Below are 27,269 nucleotides of genomic sequence, written 5' to 3'. Positions count from 1 at the left end.
GCTGGAGAGCGCGGCGCGCCCTTTCTCCGCCGGAGGGGGAGCAGGGCAGGGCAGAGGTGCTGAGACAAAGGCGATCCTCCGGCAGAGCCCGCAGAGCATTTGGCTGTGCCGGGTGGGTGGGTGACACACTGCAGCTCCCTGGGTTTTGCAGGAATGCAGTATCAGTGGCTGTGCAGGCAGCAAAATGGTGTACTGCTCTCCTTTCCTTGCTGAAAGGCAAACAGCCCCCAAACCCGTGATCTGCTGGTTTGTCAGTCACTGTCCCCTATAAGCTGCTGTAGCTGGGGGCTTCAGGAAATGGGGAAATGAGGTCCCTCTTCCCTAAACATGAAATCCAACCAAACAAAAAGAATCAGTCAGATTCATTCTGACTGGAGAATCAGGGCAGGATATGGCAATTCTGCAGAGTGTTTCCACAATTGATGTCACATAGCGCTGAAAATTTTGTCATTTGAATTCAAAGGAGTAATTTTTAACTCTGTAATTTACTCTGAACTGCTTCGTGTTCCTTACATGCACTGAATTGTGTTCTAATTCAGGCAAAGATGCTATTTCACTCTTAACTCTTGTGTTTAAATGTACACTAGGCAGTTGGATGAATATATGCATTTTAAATAGATATATCTGCCTGGGGAATATTCCCCACACAAGTATTAGCACTTCAGAACCTCATGTGGATTCAGAGCAATTTAATATTTGCAAAAAAGTATTAGTACCTTGGGACAGATACAGTTCTGCAGTCACATTTTATGCTATCTAAATGTACTCTATGCATATTTTATCTGACCTTTGTAAAGGCTGAAAAACACATTCTCCATCATAAAACAAGAATAACTGTTAGACCACACCTTGCCTCCTGAGTACTACAAATGTAGATTCTAGCAGGTCTTGACTCAGTGCACTTTACAGGGCAATTTAGGAAATATAAGATTTTTTTAGCATACAAGGAAATAGATAATTTTCAGGATAATCCTCTATCTGAGCATTATCTGGCACAAAAGAAAAGTCAGAACATTATGTAACTTACCATCCTGTCCAACTTTCTTCATAGTGAATATGAAACAAAAGTGCTGTCTAGCTCCTAGCCACTAAAACCCTACATTTCCAATATAAGATTTAAAGGGATCTCAGTGAGTACTAGGCTGTCTAAGATTATTTCTCTTCTGGACAGTCAGAGGAGTGATCGTAGCAAAGACATATAAATTGCTTTCAAAGCAGTAAGCTACAGAAAATGGGTAGAGTTGTTTTGACCTCTTAAATAGCAAGAAGTGCCTGGCCTGTGGAATTATGTGTTTGTAATAACTGTAAGAGCCTCCTTTCTCTTTATAAAAAAAAAAAAACAAAACAAAGGATGCTGTAAGAATGTGGTCAGCTATTTGGTCAGTTACTTCTAATGTTCTTCCTGAGAAAATTAATTATAACTCTATCACTAACTTTTGTGAAATATTTACTTTTAGATTTTGAGCTTCATTAGGCTAAAGATATGACCCTTTTATGAATCTTCTGTCTGTTCTAGAGACATTTAAGATTATATTCTGTTTTCTCTACCTTGGACACCATCACAAACAGAGCTCATCAAAAGATGTGTTTTGCTGTTTCTTAGGAGAGCAAAACTATGGGGAGAGGATTTAGATGAGCACAGATATATATCCATTTGAAAGGTTAATCAGATATCTGCCATTCTTCTTCATTTTTGGGAGACAACTTTGCAGTTCTTACACCTTTACATTTCTGACACTTTGAGTGGTTTAGCACAGTTTGGGACCCCAAGTTAGTCCACAGTACATGTTTCTTTATTTTCTGGATTACTTTTAGGCCACCTGTTTTTTAAAAATAAATCTCTCTTTAGATCCTAGGTCCTGTGTAATTCTTACAGATATTGGTCCCTATTTAACAATTTTATCTGGTGTTCTACTGGAAAATGAAGTCAACACTGAGAGCAGATGATGACTGGTTTAAAGTGAGATTTAATCAGAGTTAACCACAGTCAAGCCATGCTGTTTTTTTATCTTTGTTGTCAGCACTCTATAGGAACAACAAAATGTTAGAGAGCAGTTAAGTTGGATTTAAGAGAAGTGAAGCAGCCTGAAGTAATGCTTTGTTTATGTGAGGGAATGGCCTAGTGCAGCAGTGCTGGTGAAATGTTCATCACTCGTTTATGAGCTGGGTGCTCATAAATGTGTGCTGTCTAAAGCATGCCCAGGCCAGGTCAGCACACACAGGATGGCTCTCCCAGCAGTGTCCTGCCAGGACAGGTCAGTGTGCACCATCCTTTGGGAGGGTCTGGCTCATCCAGGGGAAACCTGGGCTTGCAGGTGGTAGGAGGACACTGTGCACCTCTGTGGGTCTTTGGCAGGATGTGGGTTGGGCTGTGGCTTGAAGGGCAGGAAGCCTTTGTAGGGCAGGTACCTGGGGACAAGGACTGCAGGGCATGCTGTGACATATTCCTGCCACCAGTGCCTAGGAAATGCACTCCTGGGCTCTGCCTGCACAGCAAATTAAAGACATGCTCTGCCACAGTGACCTCCTGGTGTGAGATCGACTCATTTTCTCACCCTTCAGGACAGGGCTGCCAGACATCCAGACTGCTTTCTGGAAAAGGTCCTTCACTGTCTCCTGAGCTGTGTGTGGGAATCCTTTTGGTGAGCTGGAGCACACCAAGGCTTGGCAAGGCGTGTTTAAACCATCAACATAAGGGCAATCAAGATCCAGTTTCTGGGGATGAATGCTGTTTAATTTGCTAATTTGTAATATATGTTATTAAATATACTACCTACTATATTTACACTATTTACTGTATGTGCTAAATGTATAGATTCTTAAGTTAGTGATATAGCAGAGTGACAAAAATGCCTTAAAGCTACAGAACAGTTAATTCTGCAATGCCCCTTGTAAGAAATTTTTGAGCTTCTTCATTTGTTGTTAACTTGCTATAGTAAGATACTGTACGAGGCTGTGATAAATGCACGGACTATGCACATTTCAGTATAGAGGCATAACATGCCTTAGGAAATTGTCCTTTACTGCAGTTTTATATTACTTTTTGGCATTTTATTACACAAGTGTTAAGCAGTGTGAAACTGGGATAGTGAAAAAAATGTTCTGCTTTTAAAAATTCATTGCGAAGAAGTGCTGTCGAGTCTGACATCTCTCAAACAAGTCCAGAATCAGTTAAGCTTTATATAGCTCTGGGAACAGGTATTGTAATTTCCTTAAAATGCTTAATGGAAGCAAACTGTTAAATAACATCCAGCTCAGAGAATGGTGATGAATGAGATTACATCCAGCTGGTGCCAGTCACAAGTGGTGATCCCCAATGCTCAGTGCTGGAGCAAGAATTCTGATACTGTCATCAGTGATGTGGATGAGGGGAACAGGTGCAGCCTCAGTCGGTCTGCAGATGTCACCAAGTTGGGTGGGGGTGCTTATCTGTTGGAGGGTGGGAGGGGTCTGCAGAGGGATCTGGACAGGCTGGATCAATGGGCTGAGGCCAGCTGTGTGTGGTTCAACAAGGCAAAATTATGAATCCTGCCCTTGGACCAAAACAACCCCAAGCAAGCTACAAGTTGGGCACAGAGTGTCTGGAAAGCTGCCCAGTGGAAAAGGCCCTGGGGTTGCTGGTTGACAGCAGCTGAACATGAGCCAGAGTTGCCCAGGTGGCCAGGAGGGCCAATGGCCATCCTGGTATGAGCAATAGTGTGGCCAGCAGGAGCAGGGCAGGGATTGACCCCCTGTACTTGGCACTGCTGAGGCCACGCCTGGAGTCCTGTGTTCAGTTCTGGGCCCCTCGCTGCAAGAAAAACACTGAAGTGCTGCAGTGTGTCCAGAGATAGGCAATGGAGCTGGCGAAGGGTCTGGAACACAAGTCCTGTGAGGAGCAGCTGAGGGAAGTGGAGGTGTTTAGCCTGCAGAAAAAAAGAGGCTCAGAGGGACCTTATTGCTCCTACAGCTGCCTCCAAAGGAGGTTGTTGCCAGGTGGGGCCAGGCTCTTTGCCCAAGTAACAAGTGACAAGACAAGAGAAAATTGCCTCAACTGCACCAGGGAGGTTTAGTTTTTAGATATTAAGAAAAATTTCTTTACTGAAAGGGTTGCCAAGCATTGGACCAGGCTGCTCAGGGAAGTGGTTGAGTCCCCATTCCTGGAAGTTTTCAAAAATCCTGCAGCTCTGGCCCATGAAGTCATGGTTTAATGGTTTAACATGGTGGTAGTGCTGGGTTTACAGTTGGACTTGATGATCTTAGAGGTCTTTTCCAAACTTAACAATTCTGTGATTTCAATTCTTTTAAATTGTTTTTCAGTCTCACTATGCCTGTCCAGACTGTACTAGGGTTTCCTACCCAACTGCAGGCTTTTTGGTTAAGACTGTAGTCTAGTCTTAGGACTTACTCTTATGTCTTTGATAATTAATTGTATGATAGACTTTGCAATTGATTTCTTGATTTTGTGAAATATGTGGCTGTAGGGTTGCCTCCAGGAGGAGCTGTTAGACCTGTAAATTTAGAGATAAATTGCAATTTAACGGGATTTTCATCTAGTTGTGCTTTAGCCATCACAGTACTGATAGTACCATTTTATGATATGACACTGTCCAGAACATATGCAAGAAGTGAAAAATAGGTGTCTGATGTCTCTGTGACAGCTGCTATATACTCCAAAATTGGCATCCTGTTTTGCAATTTCCATAAAACCCCCTCACATATTCCCTCTCCCGCATCTGGGATACATGACCTTTTAGAGGACAAGTACAATCAGAATTTCATCACTTGGCAGTTTCCAAGAAGACACAAATTTGTTCTTCTGAGAAGAAACTAAATGGATGCATTCACACTATTGTATCTCATAACTGAAAACTTTTGAGTGGCCTCCATTAAATTTATTACTAAATAAACTATTCATGATGGACTCCATTTTAAATAAGAGAAGAACTGGGGCATCAAGGTTTGTACCTATACCTTAACTGGTCACATATGTGCTCATGGAACTTCAAGGAAGGATGTATTGAGACAATCTGTCAGTGTTTTGTACCAAGTAATTATTTTTTGCTTTATATTTGTTTGTACTGTCCTTGCAAAATGAATTTTTTTCTCACTAAAATATCAAACAAACCAAACCATATATGCACATAAACAATTTTGAGCAGTGTTCCTGAGTTTTTATCATTTTCCTGGATTGAGATATAAGAGAGCAAAAAATACCAGTGTCTGCCAGATGGGAATAGCCACAGAAGGCACAATTTTAGCAAGAATGACATGTACTTTTATTCTATGTCTCTTTTCTAAAATATGGCAGAAAGGCAAGATGGATTGAAGAAGGTTACATACAGAAAGGGAATAGTCAGACTGGCATTGTCCAGCTGTCTCCTTTTGATCATTCTCTAAAGGTCATTTCCAGTTTGCTAAAGTTAATGCAGCCTGCACACTAAACTGAGGTAAAACTGCAGTTAAAAACAGTTGCAGCTTCCTGATTGTCTTTCATGGATTTCTTGCACTGTGTAGACAGCAAAGAGCTTTCTACACTTTTCCTACCAGTAAAGAGCTTTATACACTTTCCTGATGGTTGACATAGTTTAGCTTGTCATATCAAGCATTAAGAGAATTTTTCTTTGCATAAAGAGACATCTGTTTTTCTCCTTCCCCTTTTCAGAGCTGACTTTGATGATTCTGCAACCTATTCAGCAGTTGCAACAAACGTCCACGGTCAGGCATCAACTAATTGTGCTGTGATTGTGCGAAGTAAGTCCTACTTCATATTTAGAACAATAAATAAATATAATGCTCATGTCATTGAATGTTTCTTCTATGTTTATTCATAGGGTTCAGAGAGGAGGAAGAGCCTCACCCAGCTGCGCTAATGCCCTTCCACTGTAAGCCTTTTTTTTCTATTTGCTTAGATAATTTATGTCCTCTTGTCAGGGCAATGTTTTACAGATGAGAAAACTGGATACAACTTGCTTCTTCTGACTTTGCTTTCTAAGCATTGAGTTACAGTAGGAGCTGTCCAGATACTCCTGCTATCCTGGTTAAATTTCTAGATCAGCATACAATATAACAGAAAACTCCATCTCCTGCTCAGATCAGACACTAATCTGTGCCAAGTGCAATTTACTCGTACTCAAGAACCCTTTCATTTTCTCATGCATAGTGCCCCTGTCACATGATGTTTGCTTCACCCACATTGATGTCCAGTTTCTGGAGAAGTTTGGAGTCACTTTTGCAACTGAAGGTGAAACACTGACCTTGAAGTGTTCTATGTTGATCACTCCAGAGTTGAAAAGGCTACGACCTCGTGCTGAGTGGTATAGAGATGGTAAGTTATTACACTGGATAGAATCTACCTGAAAAATGCTGGAGGAGACATTGAGGATGCAGGTGAGGTTTAGAGCGTTATATTATCAGAATTAAATTTGGGATAGAGAAAAAAAATATCTTTAGTTAGAATTTATAGTCCTGCACTCTCAATTAAGTGACTTGGTCAACATTTTTTTGAGCACACATTAATAGCAGCAGGAGGTAACCTCATATTGTGATAGTACAATAGTTAGAACATTTACTTGGAAGAGATCCAAAGCCAGTTCTTAGATTTCAAAATGACTCATAGTTGAATACTGTGACCACTGAGCTGAAGGGTACTCACAGGGCAGTAAATTAAAGTTTGAAGTACTGAGGTATGGCTCTCCACTTTAATCTTGCTCCAGCATTTCTTGTGAATTTTATATTAAAATCGTATTAAATCAGTTAGGCAATACTTATAGAAGCCAGGCCTGATACACATATGTTTGCTCTGCTTTTTATGTGCCATCTTAATGGGTTTCTTCCTTGTCTCTTTTGTCTGTGAAAACCTGTGTCATGCCAGGTGAAACAGTCTTACCTTGAAGCACTCAGAACAACATTGCTAAACTTATCATATACTGGGGTGACTGGTACACAAACCCTGGATGAGTACTGTTTGTTCACTGCAGCAAAGAAGGGTTTTGAAATATAAAATTAACTACTTAGAGCTTAGGATAGCAGCCTGTTGTCGATATTTAACCCACCACTTTTCACCAACCACAACCTGTGTAGGATTGTAAAATAATTATTCTACCTGAAGATTTAAGGAAAGCCTTGGCTATTTTTGAGTGGTTAGACCTTTCCCTAGATGGACCACATTTGAGAATGGTGGACTTCCAAGACTGGTGTTCAGACTGGTCCCAAAAAAATTGGCCGAAATTTCCATAGTGGATAAAATGTGATGAATAAACTAAGAAATTACAGTAAGATTAATAAGGCAGTCAAGAAAATTCAAGATTACAAAAATCAGAAGAAGAACCATTTTGTTACTGCTTTTTGTGCCTTTTGTTTCATGTACATTATGGTTTTACACAGATTCACATCTGACTCTTCAGGGAAAAACTGCTACTGAATTTTTCATTCCTATTTTTCTATCATTGTGGATGCTTCCTTGTGATGAGCTATTAGATGTCACTAAAGTAAAAAATATGAGATAATGAAAATTACTTTTTCTGTTTGAATAACCTAAAATCTAAGGCTGATACTTTAATTCAGATTCTGTTCCTACTGAAAGATACAGGAATTTTGCTATATGCTTCAGGATTTTTAAAAATAATCTCTTCACTCTCAGATGAACCATCAGATGATGGTTCATCATTTTCAAGGGTACCTTTGCTTTGTGTCTTACTGGGTGCAGTTTCACAAAGTGCCAAATCTCTCAAATTCTAGATCTGAAACTTCAGCTAAGAAGAACTTCTAATTTTCAAGGAATGCGTAGTACTGTTCCACTTTTCATTGGACATGAAATTTTCTTGCACTATGAACCAAAGCTCATGACTCTTTTTCTTTGTTCTTTCATAATGACAAGATAATTCCTTGATATGTAACAGTACTATGATCTTTTTTTCTCCCCTTATTTAACTTAATAAGTCCTTATTTGTGAAAACTTGAGATGAAAACTTGTTCTGTTTTAAGCCAATAGATTTTTGGTAGGGAGTCAGATAGGTGTTCATCCCATTATTCTACTTCTGTGAAATAAGACGTTACATACAAGCTCAGATTTTTCCTTCATTCCAAGTACGTGGATCACAATATTTCCAAGAGGTATACAGATGCATTAACTGGCAGAACTTTTTCCAAAACTCAGCAGGAATTCATGCATTACAAACCTTTGTTATGTGCTACAGTTCCTTGTGTTGAGTCCCTTGAGAGCTGGAAGCAATGCATAAATATGAGCAATGAGAAGTTAATAACTTGTCCAACCTCATGTGCTTAAGACATTCTGGTTCTTTACAGAGATAATATTTAATTCTGCTCTTGCATTAAGACTGTACTCTGTTGAATTATGAGTGGGTCTTGAGTCTTCAAAGAGACAGGAGCTGTTGTTGTGAAGTTGTTTATTGCATGAATACAGCAGCCTCGAAGGCGAAGAGTTGAGAGTATCCAGGTCTGTGCTAAAAGCTTTCTGGCATTGAGTCCCGATGTTCCAAGCAGAAGCAGCAGAAGCAGTAGCAGTTAGCAGAAGTTACTGCCACCTCGTTTGCATCCCAATACAGGGGGATTTTATTCATGAATCATCCAATCGGCTGAAAACACGATTCTAAAGCATTCTTCCTACACCTCTCCGACCTTAATTCTAACGTGTGGAAGTAGTGTCAATTCTTACACAAAATCTGTGCACGTAGTTCTATCTGTTCATGCAAATCTGTTCTATCTAGAAATGCAAGCAATGTTCTGCTATGTTTTCCTTATGTCTGGAGCTAAATTAATTTTCTGAAAGGTAACACTTCTGAACTTTAAAGTAGGCTTCAGGGCTTTTTGCTAGCTAACACAGTCTCGTAAGGCACTTAAGATATGTTTCTACTCACTTAAAACTGAAACTTACACTCCTACTTCATGTCTGTGTGGTTTAATATATTCCAGTTTCTCTAAAGGTTCCAATTCAATCACTGCCCTCCTTTCTCTCTCTGAGGGACTCAGAGAGGCTTCTGTTTCATGCATTCTAACAGTACTCTTCCTAAAATTTTTTAGTTTGTGTTAATCAAATAATAGCAACTAAAGCCCTGAGATGGATATGTATGATTTACTTATAATTATACACAGGAGAGGTATGTGTTTATCTAGTATAAATAATGTTCACACTAGTGAGTCTTACTGAGGGTATCTAGTAGACTCCTAGGGGCATATAAGTCAGCTCAGTGAAATCCTCTGAATTGATTTGGGATTTCACAAACATGAATATGATGTCTATTATTCATGGCCCACTTAGAACAATTTAGGATACTGAAAGAACCAGTCAAGATACTGAAAGAACAAAATCAAAATAATGCCTCAGGAATGTATATCTAATCTGGACATGACTTCAGCTGATAACAGGAATTTTCCATTATTGATCTCTAATGTAATATAAACACTATAAAGCTTTGTGTACCAGCATTCTGCAGCCATTTATATTGTAATATAGAATAAAATAATTGATTTCAGAAGGAAAAATCATGGAGTGAAGAATCTAGCTAAAATTTCAGCAGAACAAAAAAATAAATGATGAAAATAAATTTCAGTATATAGTAGTTGCCCGCTCTTTGTATGAATTTTAATCAAAGTCATGTATTAGGAAAATTATCTTACATATTATAAACAGCCTCTGAGGTTTGAGACACACTGTTTCTGAGGATTAGTCTTCTGCAAGTAAATTCTGGGAAAAATAACAGAGCACAACACATGAATAGACTGTGAAGAGTGAGAACTTGTATTTGTGATATTATTATGGCAGGCTTATGGATACTTGTTCTATTAGAACTTTTAAATATGTCCAAACTTTATTCTAATTGTCTTGCCTACAAAGTCATTCATCCAGACTGCATTAAAAAAGCAGGCTTCTGTTAATTTCTGGTGAATCTTTGGCCTTGTGTGGGGAAGAGAAGTTTTTCTGCCCTTACCAAACACAACTGCCTCCTCAATTTCTGCTATCAGGTACACTTAAAGAATGGAAATGGGTCATTCTGGCCTTAGTAGCATTACAGGCTTGCCTATATTTCTATATACTCAAACAATGCTGGCTACCAATCCACTGAAACTTTGAGTCTAAATAAGTGACCAGCTTTTCAGAGATGCTGGTTAATCAATATTTTTATGCTTAGGATTTTCTGCAGAGCTCGTGCATTGGTTAAAGTTTCTAGATGAAGATATTTTCTGATTTAATTTAAAGTACATCATGTCTCTCTGCACAAGTCTGAGTACCACTGTGGCAGGCATGACAGAAAGGGGACACTCAGGTTTTCTGGGTAAGGATCTCATGGGAAGGAATGTGATGGAATTTAGTTTGTATGCTTCTCATAAAACCACTACATGCTTAGCTGATTATGCAATTTACTGCTGCAAGATTAAGTAGCTTGTGTCTTGCACATGCTTTGTTATTGAAATGTGTGTCATGTTTTACACCTGCTTATGAAACTCAGCTGGTAGGTGAGAGCACTGATTCCTTTGCAAATGTTTGAGTGTCAGCTCCAAAATCTATTTAAGCTATAGAATAATGAACATTCATAGATATTCAGATCTTTTAAATACAGTTCTGCTGCATTGATTACAATAAATTTGTATGTGATTGGCCTTAGGGAGTTAAAAAATCAAAAATAATCCAATCAGTTATTTAAAAGGATGACATGAGAAAGCCCCTTGCCTAGCATAAAGCATCCTGTTCACTTTTTGCTCTGGTTTCACTAGGTAATCAGATTAATGTGCATTAATCATGGGTCACCACCTCTCACCTTTGAGAGGTTTAAATTTAATTTAATTCAATGCTTAACAGGCATGCCTTGAAGATCAAAGTTTGGTGTATATTTATAGCAGTTTTCAGATTAAATTGAAATCTATTTTTTTAAATTTGGAAGAAAAAATTGAGTAAACTGGAATTTGACCTGAACAGCAAGCAAAACTTATTAAAAATGAAACAAGGTCCCACCCTGCATTCATTATAGGGTATGGCAGGTTTTCATGTTAGTATTTCTAAATGTGAGTAACATTTTTGTCTCTTAGTGTATTCAAAAGAATAGCGATAGAAATTTTGTGGTTGGCACTGCATAGTATATTACTAGACCTCATGTTCTCTAAAAGTCACTGATCAAATAATTTTAGAGAGATGCAACTTACTCTCTGTAGAGTTTCCATGGCATCCAAAGCACTATAATTCTGAATAAAACTGGCATAAATATTAGTTTGTGTCCCTGGTTGGCAGAGAACTGCACTAGGATGAAGGTTGTTCTAGCAGCACAGTAACGTGTCTGATGGGTCTTCTCTTCCAGATGTGCTGCTAAAGGACTCCAAGTGGACACAGCTGTATTTTGGAGAAGGCCAGGCAGCTCTTTCCTTTTCTCATCTGAACAAAGATGATGAAGGTTTATACACCCTGCGCATGGTTTCAAGAGGTGGAATCAGTGAATGCAGTGCATTCCTGTTTGTAAGAGGTAAACTTTTAATCTGGTTCTTGAGGAGAAATTAAAAAACATTATACAGTTTAGTTTAATGAAAAAGACCCGTGTAATAACTGAAGTATGAAAGAAATTTAGCCCTGTGGAATTTCATAGTAATTTCATTTGTATATAGTAGTCTGTACTAAAAACCAGTCACCTCACATGAATGGGGAGCTTCAAGAGGAGCATGCTCCTGATGACATGTTGTTTCCTGGAGAAGCAGAGAAACAGTACTTGTGAAGAAACAACTCATTTCTTTATTTTTCATCTCCTTTCCTGGTAGGAAATAAACATCTTTGCATACAATCAGTTCTCACTGTAATGGTTTTGGCATTAGAGATTAGACATTGGGAATGAGCCTTGTTGGGCATTCTTGTATCTTGTGCCTGGTCTTAGGGATATGTGTAGGAGAAAGCCAAAGAAATATTCCCACCACTATACCAGTCATAGTCATGTCATTAACCAGTAAGAAACTAGCTGACTGAAGAAATACAGTTTTCAAAAGAGACATAGATAAAAGGAGGTAAACGTATTAAAATAGAATAAAGGTTAGAATTTTTCATCACATTTCCATGCACAGCTCTCAGTGAAGTAAAAATGAACTTCTACATGTACCTGTGAGCAGAACTTAGTATTCAATTTTATATTTTTTCATTGAAAGATAAAAATATTTCTGGTTGAGCAGTTCTTTCACTCTCTTAAATGCATTGGACAACATCCTTGATGTGGGCAAACTAGAACTGCCCCACTGAGGCCACTGTAGCTGTATTAATTTTAAACCTTGTTCTTCTTGGAAACATATTAGAGCATATGTGCCTTGTGAGAGTGTCATCCAGACAGTTTGTGTGCGGTACAGGTAGTGAATGTCTTTTTCAGAGGTCTGAAATCCAACTGCCTCACAGGAGTAGTGCAAGGGCTTCATCAGCTTTGCAGTATGTCTTGAACAAGCCACTCTGGCATCCTGATCTCATTAGGAAAATGAGATCAATTTGCTAAAGCTATTTCTGTCCAGGTTACATTCCACAAAATACATTATTCTGGTGAAAAACACCCACTAATATATAAAAAAAATTCTTAGAAGTTTTTGTTGTAGTGATGGCTATATTTTAGGCATCTCTCTTGTCTATTTTATACTATATGTGATGCCTTTGCATGCCCAGGACCCTGGCCTTGTGCCATGTCCTCTGGAGTCTCTAGTGTTGTCTGTTGGCCATTCTCTTGCCTTTTTTCATAAGGGCTGTGATCTGATACTGAGCATGAACTAATTCACAACTGATTTGGTTTAGACTCTATAAATTTAGACTCTCTACAGGGTATTTTTTTGTTATAGAAATCTTCCTTTGAAGGGAGAGAACTTTACCTGTTAAGAGATTTCGTTAGGAGTTGTGGGTCCAGATTAGTCAATATCTCTCAAAATGAAGCCACAAAAAGGTATCTTAAAGGTGGTATTTAGGACTATAAATAAAACATAGCGTTATAAATGTTCCAGGAGTTTGCAAATTCTTCATTCTTAAAGAGATTTTTTTCCTAATCTGCATGTTTTTTATTGAGTACCTTGGTCTGATTGGTAACACACTGAGTCACAGCTTTCAGTGTGACAGAGCATCAAAAACACATGGGTGGGTTAAGCTTTTAATTCTCATGAAAAACAAGATGTTTTTGGTTCCTAAAAAGCTTTTCTGTTCTCAAAAATATCCTTGAACATTTTGTCTGTATAAGAATATAGACATTATGGTTCTGAATCATTTTTGCAGCGAATTAGTACATCATGAAATGTTTGGGCTTCCATTCATATAAACAAGTAGCACAATGAACTGAAAATATTCTCTTTGACTTTTTGATGTGTATCAGAGGAGTTGAAGTCAAAACCAATTTATTTTAATTTGTGGTCCAGATGCTGATGCATTGATCGCAGGAGCACCAGGGGCACCAATGGATGTTAAATGCCACGATGCTAACAGAGACTATGTTATTGTTACCTGGAAACCACCGAATACAACCAGTGAGAGCCCTGTTATTGGATATTTTGTTGACAAGTATGTAAATATTAGCATTTATTTGATTTTGTTAATTGCCAGAAATATGTATATACTGAAGAGAAAAAAATACCATTATATCATTTCAATGTGTGTGTTCTCTGGATGTATTTTTACAGACACTTGGCACTGAAACTCAGTTACACACTGCGTTAAATTACGAGATTGTTCCCTGGCAAACTTTTGGCCCAGATGATTTAGTACTTTCACAGGCAATTCTGGGCATAGTCTGGGAATTAGCAGGGGCTGGAGGCCCTTCCAAGTAATATTTGCAGGCAGACACATTTTATCATATGCTTAAAACGTTCAATAGTATGGATATGGGCACATCAGAGAATGAGCCCTGACAGTATTTAATTTATAAAAGCTAGAATTCATGGGCATCTTGAATTAGATTTAGCCTCTTTAATCTCTATACTGCAAAAGCTGAAACCTAGGAGTTATTACATTATGTTTTTATTTCTTTCTTAAATGTAGTACATCAGGAGTTCAAGGCCTGGACTCCTGGGAGTTGGTAGTTTAAATCAGACTGGCAGGCTTCTGTCCCTCAGTGAGCTTTGCATTTTGCTGGGGGTTTAGTTCAGTGCAGGCAGCTGGTGAGCAGGGGATCCAAGCACTGTTTTTTATGTTCTGTTCTTGCTCCTTGTAGCCAGAGCAGATCATCTGATCCTTAGTGTCTGAAACTGTCAGTCAGCAAAGCCTTACTGAAATGATTTCATCATGTATACTGCTGTGCACTTAAAAGCAACATTTGCAGCTCATTGCTATTTGCTTCCCTGTCATTTGGTGTAATTCAAAGACAACTGTCTGGGAATAACTGGAAAAATAGAGGTTTATGAATGGCAGTCAGTATGAGGAAATTAACTTGAGACCTGGGGACTCTACCATCTATATCCAATTTATGCAGTACATAGATCATAGGAGTATTTCACCTATATTGTGTATAATCTAGTCAGATGTGCCATTTGACAGGTTGCTTGTATCACTGCGGTACCAAGGAGCTCTTGATCATGACATGACGGTTTTCTGGTACAGTCAGGGCAACAGAGAATTTTCTACGCAAAAGTTTATATTAGTAGGACACAAACTGTATATGTACACACAAAGGACTCAGTATGAGAATATCACTCTTCTTCTTGATGACTCCTATACTCTGTGGCCCAATCATTTTGGGAGGGAAAGACACAAAGAAGTTTGCTTGAAAGTATGACAAAGAAGAAATGAAAACCATTAGGTGCATCTTGCAAATTCATCGTGTTCTGTGGAGATGAATATTAAAAATGAAAGTGAATAATTTATTCTTTATATGACAAGGAAAAAAACCAAACAGAAGGGAAGCAGATAGATTTGAAAAGGCCAAAACCCATGGAAGAAAAGTGATCTTTGCATTATGAAAAAAATATGAACAGAGTGGGGCTGACCAGAGAAGAGTGTATAAAGTGTGTGACTTTCATTAATGAGGTATATGGTTTATCTCCTCAGTCTAGCAAAGGTGACTTCTGTGGTTCTGACCTGGTGTGGGTATCATGGGGCATATTTATTGTGAGGTGATACTAACAAAGTCTGCCTTCTGCTATTCCAAGATGTGAAGTAGGTCTGGAGAACTGGGTCCAGTGCAATGATGCTCCTGTAAAAGTCTGCAAGTATCCTGTGACTGGTCTTCAAGAGGGACGGTCGTACGTGTTCCGCGTGAGGGCAGTGAACAGTGCCGGCATTAGCCGGCCTTCTCGAGCCTCCGAACCAGTTGCAGCACTTGACCCCCTTGACCTGGAGAGAACACAAAGTAGGTTATTCAAGGCTTCTTTAAAAAAAAAAACAAACTAAATTAGGATTCTGTTTTCCCAGTTAACCTAAGGAGAAGAGTTTATTTCTTCCTTTGATTGAATATCTCACTGCAGTCTGCAAAGTAGCATTATAAGAGCTTCTTCATGAATAGAGCAAGCCAGCTTACCCTGGGGAGTAGTTTTGTTGATTTAGCCTTGTCCTAAACCCCTGTGCAGATTCTGTATATCAGGTACTGGCACATCTTCTGTTTCATGTGCTTCTTTTGGTCAGAGGGGAATTAAAGTAATTATGAATACCTTAAAGCACTGCCCCAGTGTTGCCTGTAAAATCTGAGCTGAATATGCTCAGATTTCCTTTACATGTGTTTTATGTATGTGTGTGTGCTTTATGATTAATTCCTATAAAAAAAGTGAACTTCATGACACAATTGATTACTAATCTGCCTCAAATCCATCTACTGTGACTATGACTCTTGCTATTTAGCACATCTTTGAATAGTACTGTCCTATCATGCCCTGCTTTCCTATGAAAGTGAAAAAACCAGTATATGACTTCAAGTTGACTCTATCTGGGGAAAGATTTAATAACAACATTATAGAAACAGAGGTATACAGGCTTTTGAACACATGAAAAACAATAATTTGCAAAATTTGTAAATATATTGAACTAGTTTGAGAAACTAATTGAATATTTTGATTAACAGTTGTTCATGTGGATGAAGGGAGAAAGATTGTGATCAGTAAGGATGACCTTGAAGGTATGTAGAATTTCTGCAATTTCACTACATCTGCTTATTCACCAGGAATTTTGCATCATAGCTAGAAATATAACTTGAAAAGAAATCCATGTAGTGATAAAGTGATATTAAGAAATACATCCACATTATGACTTGCAAAGTTGAAAGAACACAAGAGAGGAGTGATGTCTAAAAAGATAGAGAACATCACATTCTCAACAGCAAAACTTTTATATGTCAACAGCATTTTGTCACTTTTTTGCTTTTACTAGTGCTAAGCTGACTTAAATGGCTGAACATTTAAATGCCCATTTGATTGGGCATTTGATTGCTCATATTTCCTCTCTTTCATACTTAGCTTTCTGGGAGCTAAGTATAGTTTTTAAACTGATTTTGACTATTTGAGCAAGTTATTGCCATTCTCATAAAAACTTGCACAATCCATCTCAATTCTTTAAATAATATATATCTACCTGAATACGGAGGTTATTCTTAAGGTTAAAAGTATAGACTAAATAGTGTTTTTCCTCAGGAGAATTGGAGAGATCCCTGGCAACTTTTGAGACAAAGTTTGAATTTTTTCTGGTTTTGGTTGTTTCTCTATGGAATGATTTGTCTTTTATACTTGAATAATGACTTTCTTTACACTTAAACTGTTAAAATTATTAACTACATTGGATCAAAATTAAAAAAAAAAAGTGTCTGAGAACAAATGTGACTGGAAGGAGAATCAGACATTAAATGGCTTTCCTGGAGCATGGACAGGACAGATGAAGTTTCTCTATTTTTATAATAGTACCCTAAATTAATTGATATGGGTATTACAGGATCAGAGGCACATCACAATATCAGATTGTAATTGTCTTCTTTGGCTTCACAGATCATTCTTCTGCTCTCAGGATTGCCTTAGAATGATCAGGTCCAGTAAACGGCCACTCTGGAATAGTCATAAATAATGATATTTGGATTTCTGTCACATGAATATTCATATTTAATAGAGTATAAATATTGAAATGTAATTTTTTATGTAAATCACTACTTTCATCTGCAAGATTGGAGACTATTTCTGAAAGAGCAATCTCACAGATCACAGGTGGTTTTCCTTTTTAGTGCAGCCTGATATCCCATTCTGGCAACCGTTCTCTACTGCCATGTTATATCATTACAAAGTATGGAAGTTTTTGGTTTTTCAAGAATGAAAGAAAACATGTTGAGATTTTATTACCTGGAATCACTTGGAAGCCTTTTGTCTTAATGCTGTGAAGGATTATTTTAATTTTCTTGACTATATGTCATCAATTTCATCTTAAACTCAGCTGATTCATGTATCTTTCTGAAAGAAAAAAATAGATTTGTAGGAAATCAAATATAGAAAGCATTGTGAGAAATAAATTTTCATTGGATATGTCAGTTTGCTTTAAAAAAGGTTTGGTTTTGATTTGGTAACTATATATGATGAAATAGTACTAGTGTAAATTTTGAGTCTGGTTCATTCTACAGATATATATAATAGTTTAAAATATCACTGCCATGATTTAGAGATTATTACTGAAATATTTTTCTCTTTTTTAAAGACAAACATTTAGAGGATATATGCTCTTTTCTGAGCCTGAGAAGTTGAAAAATTTACCTTCAAAGAACAAAGATTTTTTCTTTTTCTATCACAAGCCACAAAGAAAAAAATTTTAGTTGTCTGCTGAGTTGCTACTTCTGACCTACTACCAAGTCAAAGCTTCTTCAGGGCTGTGTAGAGGTCCATCACAGGACCATCACAGGTCACTCTCCCATCTGGTGCTGTTTTACCCCATTGCAATCCCTTGGATAGCAGAACCAGCTTTTGCTCATATTGCAGTCAGTGAGCAGGACCATGAAAGGAGCTGGCCCAGGGTAGGCAGGTTGGTTCTAACCCTGCTGGTGACTCTGCAGAGTGAGTGGGGAGAGGGGTTTGATCAGGCCACACTATGTGGTAGGGCCATCAGAGGGCTGGTGACATATTTTTGTGTCTCTGATTCACAGATTTTAGAAATGCTTTAGACTATACAGCTGATAATGCCATTATGTTATAGGATATATTGCTCATAGGTTCTGCTCCTTTTCCCACTTTTCTATTTGTTTTAAAGCTTCTTTTCTGATTGTACTTCTCTTCCAGCTATTTTTAAAATTCTAATTTCTCATAATAAGTCTTTAGACTTCTGTCTTTGATCAAAAAATGTTGGTATATAGTGAGTAGGGTTTTACTAGGAGATTGAAGTAATTAAAATGTGATCAAAGAAAAAAGTATGACAAATGCACAAGAGTTTCAGGGAGCACATTTGACCTTTACTGAAAGAGTAAGTAACTAGCTATTAATACTGAAGTTTTATTTATCAAAATTTAATTGAAGTGATCAGGTGAACTGCACAGATGATATCACAGCCCCTAATAGCTGAGCATTGCAAAGTTGAATCAGAAAGATGAGCTGTACCCTGAATGCTGACCTAGGAGTTAATCTGCTGTTTAACACTTGCTGCATTTATTAATCTTACAGGGGATGTTCAGATTCCAAGCCCTCCCACCAATGTACATGCTTCAGAAATCAGCAAAACATATGTTGTACTCAGCTGGGATCCACCTGTTCCCCGTGGCAGGGAGCCACTGACGTATTTCATTGAGAAGGTACTGCAATGTATAATGGTGTTCTGTTGAAAGGTGCTTCATTGCTGTGGGCAGTCACACTCAAAGCATTTTCAGATCTGCGGAATGGGCAATAAAACTGTGGTCTTCCAGGATTTGGAAGTGGGATATTAGAGAAGCATGGATAATCAAATGTCTTACTGCAAGTTTTAATGAGCATTGAAGTTCAAGGACCAGAGAAAAGTACTCCCCTATGCTATTTGCTTACTGCTGTCGAAATGGGAACAAATAATTATGTATGTAGCAGTTAAAAAAGAAAATAAATAAAAGAAACATCTATAGTTTTCACAATCCTGTAGGCACAATTGTAAGTTTTCAATCTCTCTGTAAAAAAGGGAAGTTTCTGTTAGTTCTGTGATAGAACAAGGAATAAACAGTAACTCATAATTTGATCCTCACTTTATGCAGGCTAATGGCAGCATCTACCATACACTGACATTTCCAATTTATCCCCTGTAAGGTCAGCAAAGAGGCAGATGCCTGTCTCAGGTTCACTGGTCCCTGGTACTCTTTGTGGCTGCCTTCCTCCTCTCTTTGAATTGAAAGGGGACTTCAGTGTTCACAGTAGGAGAAGTTTGTTCTTCATCCACCTAAGTGAATAAAATGTAGATAAATCTCTCCCTGAACCATGTTTCTAAATTATATTGGGTTGGAGCAACTTGTTACAAAGCTTTCCTCGTAGGTAAAATGGGCCTAATACCTGACCTCTAAAACTCAGGTCAAGCTATACTTAGTTTTTATGAATTATGCCTCTAGCACATGCCCCCTCTTACCAGTCCACAAACACTAAACCTCTTCATAAAACTGCCACACGTTCAATTTGCACCATGAATATTGTAACAGCCTTTTCTCAGGCCCTTACTATGCCAATTTTTTTCTTTGCACATCTAAAATTCTGCACATCCCTCCACAATTTATTCCCCAGCTGTCCTGTTCATGTCACTTGTTTTTTTGCAGCCCCTCAGCTTGTCTTTTCCCTCTCAGACAGACAAAAAACCCCTCCACTTCAAAAGAACTCCATAGGCCATTTCTACACTCTTCATCATCATTACTTGCTGGATGTTGAAAAAATTGATATAAAGTGAACACCATTCACTGGTTAAATTTTCCAGCAAGTGTGACCATTTCTCCCACTCTGTCATATAGATTCAAAAGAAGTAATGAAAATTTTCATAGAAATAAGTATCTAGTTTTTCTTTCTATGTAATAAAATATAATCCTTTATTGCATTTATTTCCACTTACATATCTCTTTGCTTATCTATACATTTCAGGAATATCGATGTAAGGATTTTGAACCAGCTCTTGTCATGGAAACACCTTATTAGTTCCAGAATATGCAGAAATAGCCCAAATAAAAAGCTCAGAGGTTTCCATTGAGTGGACACCTACATCTGGTTGGATGATTTCATTCTAAGAATTAATTAGAAAAGATACAGTATCTGCTTGTTTTATACAAATAAATTTATATAGCTCCAGAAACAGTACACAATAAATGACAATGGTGAAAAAAATGTCTCATTTAAACATGAGACTTACTGAAGGAAAGTGAGAATAGGGACAGAAAGGCTATTATTAGAAAAAAGAGCTTTGTTGTACTAATTAATACCTGAATCTAAAATATTTTTGCATAAATAACTGGTATCTATGAACAGCTTAGTCAGTTCATAGGTGAATGTTTGTTTTTTGCTTTCCACTGTCATCTGTTAATTTGCAACAGTTTCTAACCATTTTATTTTAAATAAAGAAGATTCCATCCTGAAGAATAAAAATGTATTTGTAAAGCCTTCAAGAGACATAAAAAGAAATTAATTTTCTATGTTCTCCTGAAATACTTTTTTGATAGATAAATCAAATCAAACCGCAGAACAAAATGCGATGCTGATTCTTTGTGAAAAGAAGAAATTTATGTTTTTCATGGCAAGAAGTAAAGTGTATGGCAAAATAATATTTATTTCATATTTTAAAGCTTTTTATTCTGAAGAAAATTGATGTAATATTTCTTTTTTTTTTTTTTGAGAACCGTAGGTGGGTTAGTACCTATGAGAAAGATTTTGATATATGAACTCCAGCTGTTTACATTATTATTATTATTATTTGTCTATTGTAGGTGTCATTATATAAAGGGTAGTTTCCAAGCACCCATGAAACACTGTTCCTCCTCTAAGAAATTCACACAGTCTATCAGATTTTGCTCCCAGACTTTAAGTTCCAAAATTTTATAAACATATAATTTCTATGCACCTATCTACGTGCCAAGGAAATTTTCTTCAATCTATTTATTAGGCACTTGAGTTTTACTGAAATTTCTGAAAGATTCCATGACTAATTTTTGGTTAGAGTAAACAGTTTATGTGGGAAATCAAATGGACAGCAGACTTTTCTCAGAGTACTGATTTTCTGGCTCTCCTCCATTTGCAGTTGTGGTGATGATAAGCTCAGCTGCTGCACTGAGAATACACAAAAGTAATTACTTTATTTGATGAATGCTTTTAGGGGACATGACCTTACCCAACAGAATAAATAAAGTTGTGAGTAAAGTAACATTTCCCTCCCTACCTTTCTACAGAGTTTGGATTAGGGCTTGTTTGTTTGACTCCAAACCTTTAGGTGTTCATGTGAGTTTTGCAGGACATGTAAGTAAATCTTTGGGGCCAATCACAGTTGACAGTCACAGCCCTGAAAGAAAGCTGGCTGTATGTACAAGTGTGCACGTATTGAAGTCGAGACAGGCAAGGAGACAGTGAGCTATTCAGATCTTTTTGTAGAGTAATGGAATGCAGCAGCAATGAGAATTTGCATATGTTTAAGTCAGGCATTTGAGAGTGATCCTTCTCTCATAGCTCTCAAATAAATTCATGACAGGATGCAATACAGCAATATGTTCAATTTTTGACAGTTCACAGAAATGATTCATGGCTTTTTTGTTGTTTTTTGTAGTCCATGGTTGGCAGTGGAAGTTGGCAAAGAGTCAATGCACAGGTTGCAGTAAAATCTCCTCGCTATGCAGTGTTTGACCTTGCAGAAGGAAAACCATATGTTTTCCGAGTGTTGTCAGCAAATAAAAATGGCATCAGTGATCCATCTGAAATCACAGAACCTATTCAACCACAAGATACTATTGGTAAGGTATTAATTGCAAGACATTAATATTAAAAACAATAGATATTTTGCAAACTGGAAATGGACAACTCTCATTAGAGTATAACTATAATAATAGTAGTTGACTTTATTTGTGTTCAGTTCTGTGAAGGATTTAAAAAAGCCAAGATGCTAAATTTTAGAGACTTCCCTGAATTTTCCTAGTAATCACAAGCCTTGCCACTGAAAACAATAATCAGTATAATTATTTTTAGTTATTCGCTCTTTAGTGTTCTATTAATGTGACATCAAAAAATAGGTTAATCACTAACTTTGATAATTATATTTGCTGGCTCAAGTAATTACATACTACCTTATTCCCTACAGTTTCATCTAGATAAGGTAACCTTTCATTTCTTTCTTAGTATTCTGAGCTGCAAATTGCTGCTAGTGCACTATTCCTCTGTCATACAGATGAGCAGACTTCAGGGAAAGATACAACTACATATTCAGTGGTGATTTTCCAAATGAAAATGAAGTGTCTATCTTGGGGTCACATTCAAAAACACAAATGAAAATTTAGGGAGTGGCTATTAATCTTGTTTTTGAAATATTTGTTTTGTTTTTGCAGTTTTACAGAAGCCACACACAACAGCTTGATGTATTAATTACTGTCACCTTAAGTGCACATATCTTACTAGTGCACTTTCTAGTAATATATAAAATACTTACAGTATCTGATATACCACAGTTAAAAATATAATCCATACTTTCAGCTTGGTCTGTGACTACATGACAAAGAAAAGCATTTTTTGCTTTCATATATTCTTGATTTGATGTCTCATTAATGCATATAAATTATTTAAACTGTTCAACATTCCCCAAGGTAGGGAAGAAAAACACTGTATTTATTGCACTTAGTACAGAAAATAAGCTATCCCTTAGGGGTTAACACAACACCTTCTGCATGACTCACAGCTTTAAATTAGGCACAATGTAGAAGAATCCATTTTAAAGAGAAATTTCAGCACTATTTTCAGAGACAGAGTTTGCTCTGAGCTAAAATATATCAGAAACACTTGGCTCCTTTTAGTTGCCAGCACTTAGTGTCATTTGATATTCTTAAGGGTGACAGGGACACCTTCATGGGGACAGAAATCATTACACAGTGACTGTTGGTACCTTATGAGCAGAAACTAAAGAATGGTTGGGACATCCTAGGCCATCCTAAATGATACTTAAAATCATGCAATTTAATTGAGTGGTAAAGGAATATTCAGTTTGTGGTTAAAATCTCAATTTAGGTGTTTCCATGTAGGTATCTACAGGTGCAGTAGATGCTTCTGCTCTGACTGTGGCTACTGGAGCCTGGAATATAAGCTGGCTGATGTTGTCATAAGTTGCCCGACATCACCCAGCTGTACAGTGTCTGTTTTGGGGTGAGATGAATAATTTTCAGGACCCTACCAAGCACTGATTTGGCTCAGTTTAACTGGCCAAAGTGACATCTTTTTCAAATGCTTTCAGTTTGCCATTCCAGAGGACTGTAGGTACTATCTCCCGAGTCATGTCTGACAACTCCATGAAGAAGTGACAGATGGTCCAAAATGGCCCTCAATTATTTGTGCAACTGAGTCAAGCCCTAGCTCTTTGACTACAGAGGCAGCTCAAGAATATGTGCTTGTAGACACACATAAAAGCCTAAATGTAGGTACATTTATCAGACTGAATCCATTTGATCTTACAAGTTTATTGCATAAAGTATTTAAGTATTATTTTTTTTTTAATATTGAAAGACTAAGTGGAAGACATGCTGCCTTTCTTTTGTTTCATGATGCATGCAGTTTTCTGCAGTATCAATCTGAGGAAACTAAAATATCTTCAAAAGGCAAGTACTGGGTGCTTGTCTTAACCTGATGTGTTAGGCTGAGACCTTGCTTTATTTCTTGCATTGTGAAAGTTCAGACAGATATTTTATAGTGTACAGACTCTGTGCTGGTTCTTACTAAGATTTTTTTTTCCACTTGGATCTCAATATTTCTGGTTCTTTTTATGCACATTCATCTGTTTAGATCGGTGTAAACTGACAATGAACTTTCTTTGCATGTAAAGTAAACTGCATACTACAGTACATTGAGAGAGCTATAGTCAACAGATTGGAGGAAGCTTTATCCTCTTTTACTTGGTGGTGTTGAAGTTGGTCCTGGAGTGCTGTTTCCCAGTTCTGACTTCCTTAGTCAACAGGGATTGTTGTAAATTGGAGAGGTCCTCTGTATGGCAACCAAGATGATCGAGGGATTAGAGAATATGAATGATTAGAGAGGTGTTTATTTAGTTTGAAGACTTACAAAGATGATGGTGTCAAACTTCTCAGCATTGTCAAATGGCAAATAGAGGCAAGAGCCAAAAATTGTAGCTTAGTAAATTCATTCTAGGCATACTCTTTTAACGAGAAAGGTGCAAGAGTGCAGTGCTGGAAAAGGTTGTGCAGGTAAGCTGTGAAATCTCCATTGTCAGAAGGTTTCAAGACTCATACAAATCTGTGACTGACACACTGGTTTAGTGTTGGTGAGGATCCCACTCAGTGATGGGCTAGAGGGACTAAGTGATCCCCAGAGATCCCTTCCAACCAGTGTTCCTATGCTTCTATGACATTCATCTAGCTACTTTTAGATAAACTTTTGACATTCAAATATATGCTTAAAGTTATCCTGAAAAGCTCATATTTTTGGAATTGGGGCTGTCATTAGTTAACTGGAAGACAGTATTTCTTAATCCTCATGATATCATATCTCTATAGTTTATGTTCATTTCTTACTGGCACAGTAATGCTAAAGGGACATAGGCTATACATCAACCTCTTATTTGAGAGAGAAATTAGGGAGTGAAGATTTTCATGTCTGTATGCTTTTATCCACACTCATATTTGAAAATATGTGGTCCTATAATTGGCTGTCATAAAACCTGTATAAAATCATATGGGTAAGGAGCCTCAGAGAGCATTCTGAGAAAAAAATAGAACAAAGTATATTTGTATACACACATATATATAGGTATGCAGACTTAAAGAAATATATTAAAATGCATATCATATAACAATATTAACATGATAGGAATAGTTACAGCTGTAGTGATTAAATACAATCAAATTATACAGTGTTTCATCTAGTTCAAATAACATTTATTTTTATGTATTTTTTAATATGTATATGTTTTATTTCTTTTTCTTAGTTTTACCATCTGCACCTGGTCAGGTGGTGGCCACAAGGAATACAAAAACATCAGTTGTAGTTCAATGGGATAAACCAAAACATGAAGAGGATTTATATGGCTACTACATTGAGTATTCTGTGGTGGGATCAAACCGCTGGGAACCCAGTAACCATAAACCTATTAAATATAACAGGTATTGATAACATTCCTGTCTTTTTGGGAAGTTTGAAAACTGCAGGATATTTTAAAGACAATTTATGTGCTAAGCAATAGGATTATAATTGAAGGAGAATGTTGAATGAATGGGAAGAAAAACAGTCTGCAGACTCTCAGAGCCAAGATTTCTGAATTGCAGGGCCATTCTCCTCACCTTTTGATTTTTTTAATATATTTTTCTATTCCCTGACTTTGAGTTTTAAAAGCAAACTCTAGAGACATTATTCTGAGTGTCTTGGACACGGGAAAGTGCAAAATACACCCTTTTAAAGTATGAGTTATGTTGTGGGGTAAACAGACCTAATGAGGAAGAGTATGAGAAAGGAGGGAGAATTCTAAAGCTTTATCATAGTCCATGAATAACAGAGCAAAAGGTCAGGCCATTTCTGCTATAAATATGGTGACAAAAGTGCTTGGCAGCTGACACTATTGTGCAGGAAAGCCAAGTGTCCCATTCCAGAAACATAACAGCTCCCTGATCTGTTACATCTCTGGATAAAGAACAGTGGACCCTGTTTCTGATTCCTTTGTCATGACACTAGCACTCTTTCAATTTCTGATGATTTCTTATTCCCTCCTGAAGATATCAAACTTCATTACAAGATTCTTCAAGCAATTTCCTCTGTGAAAATCATATTTATTTTTATTGAAATCAATCACCAAATACAAAAATTAGATTTTTAGTTTGTATTTTCTATAAAAAGCACATCATACTGTTTAGTGTATTATGTCAGTCATTAGCTGACATTTGTATTCTGATGAGTCCTTTTTTCAAGTAGTCAAGAAATATGATTAAAAACAGGAGAGACTAATTCTTGGTCAAAGGGGGTTGAGAAAGCACAAAAATAAGAAAAAAACATTTTATTTCTTCATACTTGATCATATAGCGCAATAGCATAGTTCTGAGTATTTTATTTAGTACAGTAATTACCTAAGAAACTCAGATCAAAACTGAAAACTATTTTTGACAATGACAATAAAACTACAGTGAAAAATACAGTTCCTTCCCAGAATAGATTAGAATTTAGCAAGACAAAGTTCAGAGGGAATATAATATATTTTATCTGACTTCACCTGCCAGATCAGTACTAACAATCTGATGAGTATTGTGATTTTTGCTACAGTGTCCCTTCCACTTATATTGTACTACATCGTGCCTTTTATTGCAGTTTCCTTCTTGGAAATATTTTCCTTTGTGAAGCACTCATGAAGTTGAGCTTTTTAATTGATACAACAATATCATGTTACAGCATAGAATGATTTCTGTAAAATGTACACTAATGTGTGATGCTATCTTTTTTAACCCAGGTTTGTTGTTCATGGTTTGGAAACTGGAGAGCAGTATGTCTTCCGTGTGAAAGCTGCGAATGCTTTAGGATTGAGTGAGAACTCGCAGGAGTCGGAGGCTGTAACAGTGCAGGCAGCCCTCAGTAAGTGTGATTCTGTGCAGTTCAGCTTCTTCTTTCCCAAATGAGTGACATATCTTCAGCAATCACCAACTTTGGTCTGATTTACTACAATAATATACAATAATATAATATCATGCACATGGGTTTAATGATGTCTATTCTCTGGCATGTGGCTGTTCTAGAGAAAAGACATTGTTTTATAAAAAAAAGTTATTTATAATGACTGTTAGAAATATTGAATAAGATGAACTTTAATGGCCAGATTGCCTTTTGCTCCTAGGCTATATCAAAGAAATATAAATACTGAGTAAGTTAGACAATTAGTTTCTGAGTGACTTAGACACTCAGAAACATTTTAGCACAGTATCTGCTCCATTTAGAAGAGTTCCAGTAAGCTTTATTACTGTGTAACTTAACCAAACAGAAAATCCCCTTTGTTTGCTCCAGGTTGGAGCACAGTCTGCCTCCTCTGGTGTCCCACAAACAAAATTTCTGTGTAAGGTCAGTCGTGCAGCCGTTAGTGGGAACGGTACATGTTGAGTGAAGGGTTATATAAATATTTGCAACAAAGAATACACAGGCCTAGGCTATCATGGTTCAATTTGAATTAAGGGACAGTGTCAGCTCCATACTGAAAAATTTTAAATAGGGCACGTTTTCCC

At 37.2% G+C, this 27,269-nt stretch overlaps 1 protein-coding gene across 2 annotated transcripts in view; it reads left to right on the top strand.

Moving 5' to 3' along the window:
* The window catches only part of MYOM2 (myomesin 2), a 76,768-nt gene that overhangs the window by 15,916 nt on the left and 33,583 nt on the right, over positions 1 to 27,269 (top strand). For both annotated transcript variants that reach the window (XM_063150720.1, XM_063150719.1), the window contains exons 8-18: positions 5,645 to 5,733; positions 5,814 to 5,864; positions 6,143 to 6,307; positions 11,292 to 11,453; positions 13,354 to 13,495; positions 15,079 to 15,278; positions 15,984 to 16,037; positions 18,544 to 18,671; positions 21,629 to 21,812; positions 25,001 to 25,175; positions 26,507 to 26,628. In XM_063150720.1, coding sequence (XP_063006790.1) covers positions 5,645 to 5,733; positions 5,814 to 5,864; positions 6,143 to 6,307; positions 11,292 to 11,453; positions 13,354 to 13,495; positions 15,079 to 15,278; positions 15,984 to 16,037; positions 18,544 to 18,671; positions 21,629 to 21,812; positions 25,001 to 25,175; positions 26,507 to 26,628 — 1,472 coding nt within the window. The remainder of the gene's footprint in view (positions 1 to 5,644; positions 5,734 to 5,813; positions 5,865 to 6,142; positions 6,308 to 11,291; positions 11,454 to 13,353; positions 13,496 to 15,078; positions 15,279 to 15,983; positions 16,038 to 18,543; positions 18,672 to 21,628; positions 21,813 to 25,000; positions 25,176 to 26,506; positions 26,629 to 27,269) is intronic.

Source organism: Melospiza melodia, chromosome 3, assembly GCF_035770615.1.
Source record: "Melospiza melodia melodia isolate bMelMel2 chromosome 3, bMelMel2.pri, whole genome shotgun sequence".
NCBI classification, from domain to species: domain Eukaryota; kingdom Metazoa; phylum Chordata; class Aves; order Passeriformes; family Passerellidae; genus Melospiza; species Melospiza melodia.
This window is presented reverse-complemented; position numbering and strand designations above follow the sequence as displayed.